The sequence below is a fragment of the Mobula birostris genome, chromosome 4 (genome assembly GCF_030028105.1).
Source record: "Mobula birostris isolate sMobBir1 chromosome 4, sMobBir1.hap1, whole genome shotgun sequence".
NCBI lineage: Eukaryota > Metazoa > Chordata > Chondrichthyes > Myliobatiformes > Myliobatidae > Mobula > Mobula birostris.
Genome location: NC_092373.1, coordinates 185,158,060 through 185,172,663, shown reverse-complemented (window position 1 = coordinate 185,172,663; position 14,604 = coordinate 185,158,060). Strand labels below are relative to the sequence as shown.

At 43.6% G+C, this 14,604-nt stretch overlaps 1 protein-coding gene across 7 annotated transcripts in view; it reads left to right on the top strand.

Annotated features, from left to right (window-relative positions):
- Positions 1-14,604, top strand: part of rnf24 (ring finger protein 24) — a 164,699-nt gene that overhangs the window by 99,172 nt on the left and 50,923 nt on the right. For all 7 annotated transcript variants that reach the window (XM_072256696.1, XM_072256693.1, XM_072256694.1 and 4 more), the window contains 2 exons: positions 6,584-6,626; positions 12,414-12,455. In XM_072256696.1, the coding sequence (XP_072112797.1) occupies positions 6,584-6,626; positions 12,414-12,455 (85 nt within the window). The remainder of the gene's footprint in view (positions 1-6,583; positions 6,627-12,413; positions 12,456-14,604) is intronic.

Below are 14,604 nucleotides of genomic sequence, written 5' to 3'. Positions count from 1 at the left end.
CATGGTGGGGGTTCGATGATATATGTTGCTTTCCCTCAACAGTGCTCTTCGTAGATGTGCTCACTGGTGGGGAAAGGCTTTTCCTGTGATGGACTGGGCTGTGTCCATCACTTTTTGTAGGCTTTTCCTTTCTTAGGCTTGAGAAGTTCAAGCCTTTTCATTCCAATTTTAGGTGAGGGATGGCTTCAGAAAGCTGGTGCCAACTAAAGTGGCCAGGAAGATGAAAGTTTAGCAGGCAGTCATCAATAAATCCAATAAGAAATGCAGGAATATTTCTGTTTCCAATGCTGGGAAAATGTGAAGCTCACGTGTAAGAGACACTGGTACAGGCAGTAGAAAGCTGAGTAAATACAGTGGGGAAAGAGAACACTGAGAGGAGCTTTTGGAAGGAGATCTGTCTGCAGCACAAAGAAAGCATTGGTCAGTCCGCATGTGAAGTATCGTGAGAAGTTTTAGGCTCCTTACCCAAAAGAAGCCGTGCTGTCATTGGAGAGGGTCAAGAGAAGATTCAGGAGAATGATCCTGGGAATAAAAAGGAGAGTTTGATGACCCTGGTCCTATGTTTGCTAGAGTTCAGATGAATGAAGGGGGATCTCACTGTTGTGTATCGAATATTGAAAAGCTAGGTAGAGTGGATGTGGAGAGGATGTTTCCTATAGTGGGTGAGTCTAGGACCAGAGAGCACAGCCTCAGAATAGAGGACATCACCTTACAACAGAGATGAGGAGGAATTTCTCTAGCCAGAGTGTGGTGAATCTGAGAAATTCATTGCCACACACGGGTGTGGAGGCCACGTCATTGCATATGTTTAAAGTGGAGGTAGATGGGTTCTTGATTAATAAGGGTGTCGAAGATTATCGGTAGAAAGCAGGAGAATGGGGTTGAGAGGGATATTAAGTCAGCCATGATGGAATGGAGGAGTAGACTCGATGAGCCGAACGACGTAATTCTTTCTTATCTCTTAAGGTCTAAACAGGAGTATAGTTAGGTTGAATGACCCGATACTGCCATAACATTCTCTGTAATCCTCTAAATATTCTAATCACTTGCCTTCAGATGCTCTGATTTGTCAGATTTTGCTCTCAGGGCTTAGTATAGATGACGGCCTCAGATTGCGCAACTAATTTTATCGATCTCAAAATCAGTTTCAGAATCACCGGCATGAGCCATGAAATTTGTTAATTTAGCAGCATCAGTTCAATGCAATACATAATATAGAAGGGAAAAAATAACAAATAAATAAGTAAATCAATTACAGTGTATGTATATTGAATAGATTAAAAATCATGCAAAAGCAGAAATAATATATATTAAAAAAGTGAGGTAGTGTTCACGGGTTCAATGTTCATTTAGGAATCGGATGGCGGAGGGGAAGAAGCTGTTCCTGAATTGCTGAGTGTGTGCCTTCAGGCTTCTGTATCTCCTACCTGATGGTAACAGTGAGAAAAGGACATGCCCTGGGTGCTGGAGGTCCTTAATAACAGACACTGCCTTCCTCAGACACCGCTCCTTGAGATGTCCTGGGTACTTTGTAGGTTAGTACCCAAGATGGAGCCAAGTAAATTTATGACCCTCTGCAGCTTCATTCGGTGCTGTGCAGCAGTGTCTCCCCCCACCCCACCACCATACCAGACAGTGATGCAGCCTGTCAGCATGCTCTCCACTGTACATCTGTAGATGTTTTAGAGTGTTTTTGTTGACATACCAAATCTCTTCAAACTCCTAATGAAGTATAGTCACTGTCTTGCCTTCTTTATAACTGCATCACTATGTTGGGACCAGGTTAGGTCCTCAGGGATCTTGACATCCAGGAACTTGAAGCTGCTCACTTTCTCCACTACTAATCCCTCTATTAGGATTAGTATGTGTTCCTTCATCTTACCCTTCCTGAAGTCCACAATCAGCTCTTTCGTCTTACTGATATTGAGCACAAGGTTGTTGTTGTGACACCACTCCACTAGTTGGTATATCTTGCTCTTATACGCCCTCTTATTTCCATCTGAAATTCTACCAACAATGGTTGTATCATCAGCAAGTTTATAGATAGTATTTGAGCTATGCCTAGGCACACAGTCATGGGTATAGAAAGAGCAGAGCAGAGGGCTAAGCACACAGCTCTGAGGTGCACCAGTGTTGATTGTCAGCGAGAAGAAAATGTTATCACCAATCCCACAGATTGTAGTCTTCTGGTTAGGAGGTCAAGGATCCAAATGCAAAGGGAGGTACAGAGGCCCAGGTTCTGTAGCTTCTCAATCAGGATTATGGAAATAATGGTGTTAAATGCTGAGCAGTAATCAATGAACAGCATCCTGACATAGGTGATTGTATTGTCCAGGGTACTTTAAGTCTTTTTTGAGTCAGTGACTGAGAAACACTTGACAGTTTGTCATTGCCAGTCAAACTTGCACACACCATGCCCTGTCATCACCCCACACTGCATGCACTGGCTGCTTCACTTGTTGCTCACTGAGTAACGTCAGCAGCTGTGGAGTGTTTTATCAAGGATTATGTAACACTCCTCCCCATGTCCAGCCAAGTTAAACAATGCTGCCATGGTTAGAGCCTTGTAATTATTAGCCCAGTGTTCAGGAACTTTTGTTACCCCTCAACCACAAGGCTTTTGAACCAGAGGGTGGCATGATAGTCTAGTGGTTAGCACAGTGCTTTACAGTACCAGTGACCTGATCCCAATTCCCGGTAGTCTGAAAGGAGTTCGTACGTTTTCCCCGTGACCGCGTGAGTTTCCTCCGGGTGCTCCAGTTTCCTCCCATGTTCCAATGTTGGTGGGTTAAGTTGTCATTGCGAATTGTCCCACAGTTAGGGTAGGTTAAATCAGGGATTGCTGGGCAGTGCAGGCCAAAGGGCCAGAAGGGCCTAATCTCCACTGTATCTCAATAAATATATAACTGATCTCATCTTCTCTTACCCCAACGCATAGCTGTTCTACAATATACTCACCTTCAAGGACTCTTCGTCTCATGATCTCAATATTTACTGCTTTCTTATTTAGTTTTTTTTCTTTTTGTATTTGCACAGTCTGTTGTCTTCTGTGCCACGGTCGTCCATCTAATGTGCAGTTTTTCATTGATACTTTTGAGTTTCTTTGTAGCCCTCAAGAAAATGAATCTCAGGATAGTATGTACTTTGATAATAAATTTACTCTGAACTTTGAGTGTGGGGTGGTCATGCAGCATCAGCGGAAAGGAGAACAGGACTGTCTGGTGGACCAGCAATTCTGGAGTGTCTGTAAGCACTGCTGTTGCACAGTTTCAGTGACATAGTCATAGTCATAGTCGTAGTCATACTTCATTGATCCCAGGGGAAATTGGTTTTCGTTACAGTTGCACCATAAATAATAAATAGTAATAGAACCATAAATAGTTAAATAGTAATATGTAAATTGTGCCAGTAAATTATGAAATAAGTCCAGGACCAGCCTATCGGCTCAGGGTGAAATCCTGATGCCCTGTGCTGTCTGTGTGAAGCTTGCTTAGTCTCCAGTTTTCTCACACTTCTCAAAGCCGGATAAATTGGAAAATTTATTGCAATTGCTTTATTATTGTCACATTTAAAGTGAAAAGCTTATCTTGCATACTGTTCACACTGATCAAATCATTGCACAATGCATCGGAGTGGAGCAATAACAACGCAGAATAGAGTGTAAAAGCTGCCAGGAAAGTGCAGTGCGGGTAGACAATGAAGTTAATTGGACACATGGGAACATAAGGGGGAACGTCTGCTCTCAGACGGTGGTGAGAGTGTGGATCAACTTCCAGCAGAAATCATAGATTCAGGTTTGATTTCAACATTTAAGGGAAATTTGGACAGATATCTGGATGGGAGGGATATGGAGGGTTATCGTCCGTGTGCAGGTCAATGGGACGAGGCAGTTTAATAGATCAGCACTGACTAGTCAGCCCGAAGAACCTGTCTCTGTGCTAAGGATACTACGACTCCAAAGCTGGAAACCCGTGTGTCCCAAGATCATAAAACCCTTCAAGGTACAGAACACCTGGTATATTTCTAGATGATGGATCTTACTGTGCTTGCCCACACTGGAGAAATGCTGTAAGTACTAACCCTGATCTGAAACATCCACTAGCCACCTGGATTGGGTTTGGTAGCTTACCCTCTTCACCGCCACCTCCCTGAGAGTCATTCTCACGCTGGTGGCAAACAGAGGTATGGCCATTGACAGAGAGAAAATGAGCTTGTTAGTGCACAAGTATAAAACTGAGCCATTCTCGGACTCGCTGCTGCCCATCCAGGCTCTAAGGCTGAAGGTAATATGTATAGGGGTGTGCGATCTGCTCCAGAATGATTCTAAGGACAGAGGGTTTGAATCCTAGACCTGCATCGAATCTGATTTGTTAGGTCTATTATCCTGTTCACTACTGCATCTCTAATATCCTACCACAAATTGCCAGTGGGATGAAAATGGTTTGCCACAATGTTGCACCGATCTCTTAACCTACTCTAAAGTCAATCTAACCCTTTCCTCACTCATAGTCCTCCATTTTACTTTTATCCAAGTGCCAATCTAAGAGTCTCTTAAATGTCCCAACTGGATCTACTTTTACCATTGCCCCTAGCAGGAGTGTCCATGTACTTACCACCCTCTGTGCAAAGAAAAACCCAGCTGTGACATCCCCCTTATACTTTCCTCCAATCACCTTCAGAGTAATCTGGTGAGGGAATCCTCTAGCGAGTATTGGATTACTGTCCTCAGGGATGGATTCCTCCACTTCTTTAGGGGTCCAAATGTTATCTCGGATACGTCATCATCATGTGATCTCTGCTGATGAAGAAAAACATCACTGTTCCGGAGTAGCTGGCACTCAGTTGTGATGACGTTCCCGCAGTACTGTTAGGTGAGATTACGACCCAGTCACAATTTGCAGAGGTAGACCGAAAGAAGCTGCAGAAGATCGTGAACATGGCGCAGCACAACACACAAACCAATCTTCCGCCCTTGGACTCACTTTTCACCGCACGCTGTCGGAGCAGTGCTGCCAGGATAATCAAGGACACAACCCACCCAGTCAACACACTTTTCGTCCCTCTTCCCTCCGGGAGAAGGTTCAGGAGCTTGAAGACTCGTACGGCCAGATTTGGGAACAGCTTCTTTCCAACTGTGATAAGACTGCTGAATGGATCCTCACCCGGATCTGGGCCGTACCCCCCAAATATCCAGACCTGCCTCTCAGTTTTTTTTTGCACTACCTTACTTTCCAATTTTCTATTTTCTATTTATGATTTATAATTTAAATTTTTAATACTTACTAATTTTTACTATTTTTAGTATTTAATATTTGTAATCCAGGAAGCGGGAAGCGCAGGATCAAATATTGCTGTGATGATTGTACGCTCTAGTATCAATTGTTTGGCGACAATAAAGTATAAAGAATAAGGTATTAATGACACTCAGTATACGAGACTTGGAGTGCTGGACTTGCAGGAACTAGCATACGGTGATGTACAGCACTGTGCAAAAGTCTTAGGCACAGTTATATTTGTCAACATGGAGTGGAAAGCAAGTTTGTAAAACTGGCAGGAGCAAGGAATGGCGAGGGGGTAGCGCCCGCAGGTGGAGTGTGGGACAGGTGCCAGAGAAGAGTGCCGGGGTGGTGTGGGTGTAGACACATCCAGCCCTGAGTCACCAGGCAGGGCCACTTGATTCCAAACAATTGGTTTATTGTTCATTACAGAATGTCTCCCAGGTGCTTCTGGCAGCCTCACCTCTCCCCTCCTCTTTTCCTAACCATGATTGCCCTCTCCCTGTCCCTTTCCCACTCTCAGTCCACAATAGAAACTCGTATCAGAATCCGGTTTATCATCACTCACATATGTCATGAAATCTGTATTTTTTTGTGGCAGCAGTACAGTGCAACACAGTATGTGCTAAAGTCTAAGGCTCCCTAGTTATGTGCGCCTAAGACTTTCACAGTACTGTATGTTGTACAGACTTTGTCCCTCCCTGCATCAAAGAGCTTTGTTTAAGAAATGTTCCCATGGCTTCTGCATGCCTGGTAGTATGTACAGCTAATGTACTTTCATTCAGGCAAGGAAGTCATCAAAATCAAGCATTTCTTTAATTACGTTGCCAAGCCAATGTGGCAACCATGTACCTGTCTTGCAACTTAAATACATCTTAATGGTCGTGACCTCAAGCTTGAGAGAGATGTTTAGAAGGCACAGCATGGAAGAAAAAACAAGCTAAGGATCACAATCAGAGCAGGAGTAACTGAGCCCGTACAAATGCTGTGAGGTGTGGAATAAGTAGCAGGTCTGAGCTTTGTCCTCAACCAACATCCCATTCTGCCTCAGCCCACCAGTCAGCAGCAGCAACTGCTGATTTCCAGCTGGTCACCTGGCATTGCCACATTGAATGGGCTATTCAAAAGTATTGTGAATACGTGTGTGTGTGTGTGTGTGTGTGTGTGTGTGTGTTTGAATATAAAAGTCTGTGTGTATACGAATGCTTTCTTCCTGTAGCTGCTATTGAATAATCATGTTGTACTCTTCCAGAAAAGTAATGTGGTTGTTGTGGAAAGTACCAACCTCATTCTTCTTGTCTTCATAGGTTACGGCATCAAGCGCACAAGGAGCTATATGCCTATAAGCAGGTAAGATCCAGAGCTACAATAAAACAATCAGACAAGCCTGAAACATGAATTGTTCATCTCCCTGCATAGACGCTGCCTGACCTGCTGAGTTCCTCCAGCATTTTGTGTGTGTTACTCTGCATTGAAATGGAACTCCTGTGTGTGATTGTTCCTTCCTTCCCAATGTTACAGAGCTGGGTAAAGAATCTCAGTCCAGATGAGGAATCGCAATTTATGCACTGTGTAAAATTCTTTGCGTTTTGTCCCACCACACAATCTCCATGTGAAGGGAAAACTGGAAATGTGCCAGTGGAGCTCTTCTGAAGTGTAGTCACTGTACAATGGAGGATGATTGAATTTCACCAGTGCCAACATCTTGGTGAGCACTCTGATTTTACATGTTGTCGGATGGGGGGTGAGGGGTTGAGATGGATCTGCAGTCCACATTTATTAACTAGCAAGCCGAAAACCCAGAAAAGATGCCTGGAGAACCCCAATTCTCACATTCCATCTGCTGATTTGCTGAGTACTTTCAGCATTTTGTTTGTGTTACTCTGGATTTCCAGCATTTATAGAACCTCTCATGTTCACGTTCCACCATGACCTTTCTTTGAGCTTCATATTCAGGGAGAACCTCTGTCTCATGCATCCCAAGTGGCCAGCCAATTACAAGTGTGACGAGAATACATATAAATTAAGATGTTTGCTGGCCTGGGCTAGCACCAGTGGCATCAGCAATTGGTCTGCCACCTGTCCTCAGGGGGGAAGGAGAGATAAGGAACACAATGAAGCCGCATTTGGAGATGTTAATGAAAGAGCCATCAGTCTGGGTATTGTCAAGATCGGCTCCCCCTTTGAACCCTGAACTGTTTGAAGTGATGGACAGGCGATACCCCAGCAGGGGGATAAAAAGGGACAGGTTCGCTAAGGCAGGACACACACGACACCCCAAGGTAACGAGACCCTGGAAGCGGTGCGCCTCTCACAAGTCGGTGGGAAGCTCTTGGACGGTTGATCGCGGGATCAGCCTTAGACGCACAGGGTGGAAAGATACAATCAGCGGGAACCCGGTGTGTGTCCGCCCTTGCTTGGGTGCCGGGTTCACTGCAGAGGATCGACTGCATCTGGAGGAGGGGTCACAGTCGGTGACCCCAGGTGACATCACAAAGGACTCGCCCGAAAGCTGCTTGTGAGCAATATCGCAGGTCTGTGAGTGGAAGCCGTTTTGAATGATCATTCGTTCTCGTTCTCTCTCTCCTTCCCCCCACATTGTCCATCACCATGGCAACGATTACTGCGAACTGAACTAAATTGAACTGGACTTTGTGTCACTTTGAAATTGGTCATTTACCCCTAGACAACGATAGAGCTTGATTGATGCTGTTATCTTAATTCTGTGCACATGTGTGTTTATCATTGCTGAACTGTTGCATTTATTATCCTTTCGATTACTGTGTTGCTTGTTTCTTTAATAAAACTTTCTTAGTTCTAGTAATCCAGACTCCAACTGAGTGATCCATTTCTGCTGGTTTGGCAACCCAGTTACGGGGTACGTAACACAAGCACTGACTGATTGCCCAGTAACTCCAATGTTTGGGTTGAGGCTGCAACTGTGATAAGACTGCTGAACGGATCCTGACCCAGATCTGGGCCGTACCCTCCAAATATCCGGACCTGCCTCTCGGTTTTTTTGCACTACCTTACTTCCCATTTTTCTATTTTCTATTTATGATTTATAATTTAAATTTTTAATATTTACTAATTTTAACTATTTTTAATATCTTTTAATATTTAATATTTGTAATCCAGGGAGTGTGAAGCACAGAATCCAATATCGCTGTGATGATTGTACGTTCTAGTACCAATTGTTTGGCGACTATAAAGTATAAAGTATATCAGGCTATCCTTGCAGCGTCTGGAACCCAGTTAATTATCCTCAGATATACCAAGGTCGAGAAGTAGCCTCGACTGGTTTAAAGAATATGCTTCATCTTGTAGCTCCTCATACCCTTCTCTAGTCTCGGACTGAATCAACTTTATTGTCATGCAAACATGTACTTCAGAATTTGATGTATACCATCAAACAAAACAATGTTCCTCTGGAGCAAAGTGCACAATACAGTACATATAACTAACACACAACACAGTAAGTAATAGTACCACAAAAAACTTAACAATTAATAAGGTGCATTTACCAGATCAGTTTAAAATGTATACAATATAATGCTTTATTGTATACAATATAAGGCCCTTCATACATAATGAGGCTTGGGTGGGGCAGGGAGTTTAATAGTCTCATGGCCTGGGGGAGGAAGCTATTTCTCATCCTAAGAGGTCATTGTCCTAATGCCTCTTGCCTGATGGTAGAAGGAATCAGCAGTCTGACCCAACAGGTGACCTTGTGTTGACAAAGCAATGGTATAAGATTGTAAGACGGAAATGTCGGTCCATGGCCGCCCCTTGTATTCCATCTGGATGGCCTCCACCCTGATGGCATGAATATTGATTTTTCCTTCTGGAAGGTTAAAAAAAAACTCCTCCCCTTTCTATTCCTCATTCTGGCCTCTTAACTCTTCTCACTGCAAGGGTAAAAACACCCTGATGAGAGCTCTATAGCGATCCCCAAACAGTAGTAAGGATGTGGCCTACAAATTACAATGGGAAATAGGGCAAGGTTACAACCATCGTGGGGGACTTCAAAATGCAGATATATTGGGAAAATCAGGTTGGAGTTGGATTACAGGAGGCGGAGTTTCTAGACTGCCTACGAGATGGCTTTTTGGAGCAGCTCATGATTGAGCCCACAAGAAGATCAGCTATTCTGGATTGCATGTTCTGCAATGAACCAAATTGGTTTTGTTGAAAAGTCTGCAGATCATGTGCAGATAGGTGGAGGGGCAAGTACAAACGTTTGTAGTTTTGAGGAAGTAGAGAAGCTACAGAAGGACTTAGGAAAAAGGGCAAAGAAATGGCAGATGGAATACGGTGTTGGGAAATGTATGGTCATGCTCTTTGGTAGAAGAAGTGAAAGGGTTGACTATTTTTGAAATGGAGAGAAATACAAAAAACTGAGGTTCAAGGGGACTTTCGAGTCCTTGTTCAGAGCTCCCTAAAGGATAATTTGCAGATTGAGTCTGTGGTGAGGAAGGCAAGTGCAATGAGGTCATTCATTTCAAGAGGACTAGAATATAAAGGAAGGATGTAATGTTGAAACTTTATAAAGCACTGGTGAGGCCTCAGTTGGAGTTTTGTTAGCAGGTTTGGGTCCATTATCTTCCCAGCAGTCTGTAGGAAGGTCATAATTCTTCATCGGTTTTGAGTACATCCTTGAATCATAGGGTCCAGGTGAAGGAGCCTAGACCCAAAGATGTTGACTGTTTCCATCCACAGATTCTGCCTGACCCGAGTTCATCCAGCACTTCCTTTTTGTTGTGCAGTGTCTGTTCCCCTCCACAGATGCTGCCTGACTCACAGAGTTCTTTCAGCAGCTCGAATGGTCCTCCTCTACCTACAGTGACTTGTGCCTCTGAATCTTTGTGCTAATTTCCGCAGAGCTCAAAATAGTGTGTGTGTGTGTGTCTGATAGCAGACATGCAAATAACGTGGCCTGCACAACACAGATGCCTGAGGGTAGAAAGTTGGTCCCTCATGTTGTTCTTGTTGCTAATAATTAAGGCAGGAATGTTAAAATGATATTTTTAACATTCAAGGACAGGCTGCTCAGTTATGAAACCATCATCCTGCAGTAGATTTAGCACCTTAAACCAGAACAATCAATATAAGATGCTCCTTCCATTCATTTCTGTGTTGAGTATCTGAAATACTGCTTAAACTGGTAACAACTCTGGAATTTGGCATTGATGTTCTTTTGATAGCCTTTAAAGATGGGTCATATGAGGACCACCAAAATAACAACAAAACTGGCAAAGACACTTAATTGCAGATTTTTGCTGAAAGAAGTGATGGAGTTTCAGAATGAGATTAAACAGAAAGCGTGGAAGTAATGAATGCAGCTATAGAGCTAAACAAACATAACAACAGGTGTAGATTATTTATTTATTTGTTGGGGCCCCCCCCCTCAAGCTGTGCTGCCCACAAACCCCCAATTTAACCCTATCCTAGTCATGGAGCACTTTACAATGACCAATTAACCTACCAACTATGGACTGTGGGAGGAAACTGGAGTACCCAGAATCACGTACAAAGTCCTTACAGGCAACAGCAGGAATTGAACCCAGGTCACCCATACTGTAAAGCATTTGCTAACCACTACCCTACCGCAAATGTACATCACTCTATGTTATTCAAGAAAGTAATAATACATACGTATGAGGGAAAGTGTGTTCGTTTGAGTGTCCTTGATAAAGAAATCAGGCAGCATAATAGTCCGCAATGTCCAACCTGAATCTCAAAAATACATAAACACATGACATTCTGTTGGTGCTGGAAATCCAGAGTAAAACACAAAATACTGAAGGAGCAAACACTGAAAGGCCTAGATAGAGTGGATGCAGAAAGGATGTTTCCTCTAGTGGCCAGTTTTGGGACCCAAGGACAGAACCTCAGAACACAAGGGAGTTTCTTGAGATGAGGAGCAATTTCTTTAGTCAGAGGATGGTGAATCTGTGGAATTCATTGCCACAGGCAGCTGTGGAGGCCCAGGTCATTGGGAGGTTTAATTTAACATTGAGGTTGATAGGTTCTTGATCAGTAAGGACGTCAAAGGTTATGGGGAGAAGGCAGAAGAATGAGGTTGAGAGATATAGTAAGTCAACCATGATGGAATGGCAGAACAGAATCAATGGGCTGAATGACTTATGGTTTTAGCAGGGCAGGCAGCATCTAGGGAGATGAATAAACGGTTAGGACTGGAAAGGAAGGGGGAAGCAGGCAGGACAAGCAAGTGGGGGAAGGGATAGAGTACAAGCTGGCAGGTGGTAGGTGAAGTCAGGCAAGGAGGAGGTGGGTGGGGGAGGGGCGGTGACGTGAGAAGCTGGGAGATGATAGGTGAAAAAGTTAAAGGGCTGAAGAAGAAGGAATCTGATAGGAGAGGAGAGTGGACCTTGGAATAAAGAGAAGGAGAAAGGGTACCAGACAGAGGTGATAGGCAGGTGAGGAGAAGAGGTTGGGCTAAGTGTGGAGCCACAATGGAAAAAGAGAGAAGGGAGAGGGGGAGAAATAATCAATTTTCATGTCTTCAGGTTGGAAGCTACCCAGACGGAAAATGAGGTGTTGCTCCTCCAACCTGAGAGTAACCTCACTGTGGCAGTAGAAGAGGCCACGGACCAACATGTAGGAATGGGAATAGGGAGTGGACTTAAATCGAGCAAGAATACATCCTTATTAATCAAATTTTCCTACACTTGACCTTTAACCCTTAATTTTAACGATTCAAGGGCAGCACAGTGGGCCCACTGCCTCGCAGCTACTTTTGTGAAAAAATACATTCACAAGCATTAAATATGAAATACTCACAACAAGATCCAGGAGGGAAATAAGGGGAAAATCTCATTTCTCAGTTTTTGTTTGGAAAGTGGAACTCTTCTCGTGCGAAGGGATGAAGCAAATGGCTTGGCATGGTAGAAGCAGCAATGAGACAACGGGTGTAACTGAGATAAGACAAATGGAACAGGAAGTGAGATAGGGTGAAAATAAACATCAGATGAGAGTGGTTGACTTCAAAAGATAGCAGCAATAAATAATTAGCAAGTGTTTGTTTATGTCTGAATCACTGTGATTTTTATTGGTTGATACTTTGTAAAGTCAGAAATGTTCTCAGAGGTACTCACTGCACTCTTTGTTTTGCAGGTCATACTGAAAGAGAAAGTAAAAGAACTCAACTTGCATGAGGTAAGGGGGAGTCCAAGATTGCTAGTTAATTCTCGGTGCCCACACCTAAGCCCCACTGGCCAAAGAGCGAACAGGCCTCTCCCTCTGATGACCACGCCCCCCCCACCCCCGGCCTGGTCACCGGACAAGCACCAGACCCTGGGGAAAATTCAAATGCAGGCCTGCCTGCTTTTGTATCAGGAAATGAAACACGCAGCATGTGTGAAAAGAGAAACTGGGTTGACAGAGATGAGCAGACTGCCAGTATCTTTGCCCTGGGGTCTAAGTGCATTTAAGGTGGGAAGAGGGGAGAGTTCAAAGAAGATGTTGGAGCAAGGTCTTTACACAGAGGGTGATGGGTGCCTGGAAAGCACTACTGGAAGCAGAGAGGATAGAGGCTTTTCAGAGATTCTTAGATAGGCAAACGAATATGCAATAAAATGCTTTAGACTTCTTGTAGCAATTGCGAGGTATCTTTAGGTCACCTGCTTTCAGGCACTTCCTCAGACTGACCTACCAGAAGTGAAACTGGACCAGCCACTGTGCCTGCAAAGTTGGCTCAAATGCTGAGTGACACAGATCTGAATGCTCCCAGAGTTTCTCATGGGAAAGTCAGCTACATAAGACAATATGGTATAGGAGCAGAATTAGGCTATTCAGCCCATAGGGTCTGCTCCACCATTCTATCATGGCTGATTTATTATCTCTCTTCCTTCTCCCTGTAACTTTGACAACGTTACTCTCCTGCTTTAAATCTACTCAATGACTTGGTCTCCACAACCATCTGTGGCAATGAATTCCACAGATTCGCCACCCCCGGCTAAAGAAACCCTTCCTCATCTCTGTTCTAAATGAATGTCCCTCTACTCTGAGACTGTGCCTTCTGGTCCTAGCCTCACTCTCTATCGGAAATATCCTCTGCACATCACTTAATTATTTCAGCACCACATTGTCAGTCAATGTCATAGACATACAGCACAAAAGCATAGAGGTAGGCCCTTTGGCCCATCTAATCAGTGACAACTTGTTTTTATGCCTAGTCCCATTGACATGCACCTAGACTATAGCCCTCTATATCCTTCTCACCAATGTACCTATCCAAACTTTTCTTAAATGTTTCAATTGAATCTGCATTCACCACTACCACTGGCAGCTCATTCCACACTCTCACCACCCTCTGAGTGAAGAAGCCTCCCCTTAGGATAGTCTTAATTATTTCTCCTTTCATCTTACCCTATGACCTCCAGTTCTAGCCTCACCCAACCTGAGTGGAAAAATCCTCTGTGTATTTACTCTATTCCCTCAGAATTTGGTATACCTCAATCAAACCCAACAAAGGGCTTGTTTCTGTGCTGTATCGTTCTAAATTCTGTGACATTTCAGGTCGAGGAGGTACTGGATCAGCTCACATCAGTTACTTCATGTGTGGGTTAATTATTAAAGTTCAAAAGAGTGGCTGTCCTCTGTGCTGGTGAGAATAGCACAGGTAGGATGTGGCTACTAGACTAGTCAGGCCTATTCCAGCATCTTAAGTTTGTGTTCGTAGGAGCAACAAGACTGCCGCAGACAGTAGACGGTTGTCAGAAATATTTATCAGATAATTCACAGCCCGTGGTCATTTTCACAGAGAGTTGCAAGAGCCAGAAGTATGAGTGAAACCTGACAGCTTCAGGGTCAGAACGGGGTTTGTCAGGTTTTATTTTGGAACATCCTTTGTCAATTTTACCTCAGGAACCTGGAGAAGTTGAGGCTGGGCCCATAGGGAAAGCCTGGGCAACCCTGTGAATGGGACAGTTCTGGACTTCCCCAAGTTCCACATTGTTGATGAATTTATATTTAAGGCATGTAAATATAAACATGTACGGTGAATTTACTTTAGTGAACACCTTATCATTTCAAAAACCTTAATCCAGTCAGCACTTGTCCTTTGTTTAATATATTTTTTTTGCTGAACAAAGAATAACTTAAACAAGGGTTGTTGTATTTTTTGTGTGATTGTATGTTTACTTGCTATATTACATGTGCTATATGCACATTGTTTTGTGAATGACTGTTGGTATTATGTTTTGCCACTTGGCCCCAGAGGAATGCTGTTTTGTTGGCTGTATTCGTGTATGGTTCAATGATAATCAAACTTGGAACTTAAGTCATAATACGTGTTGTGCAACTT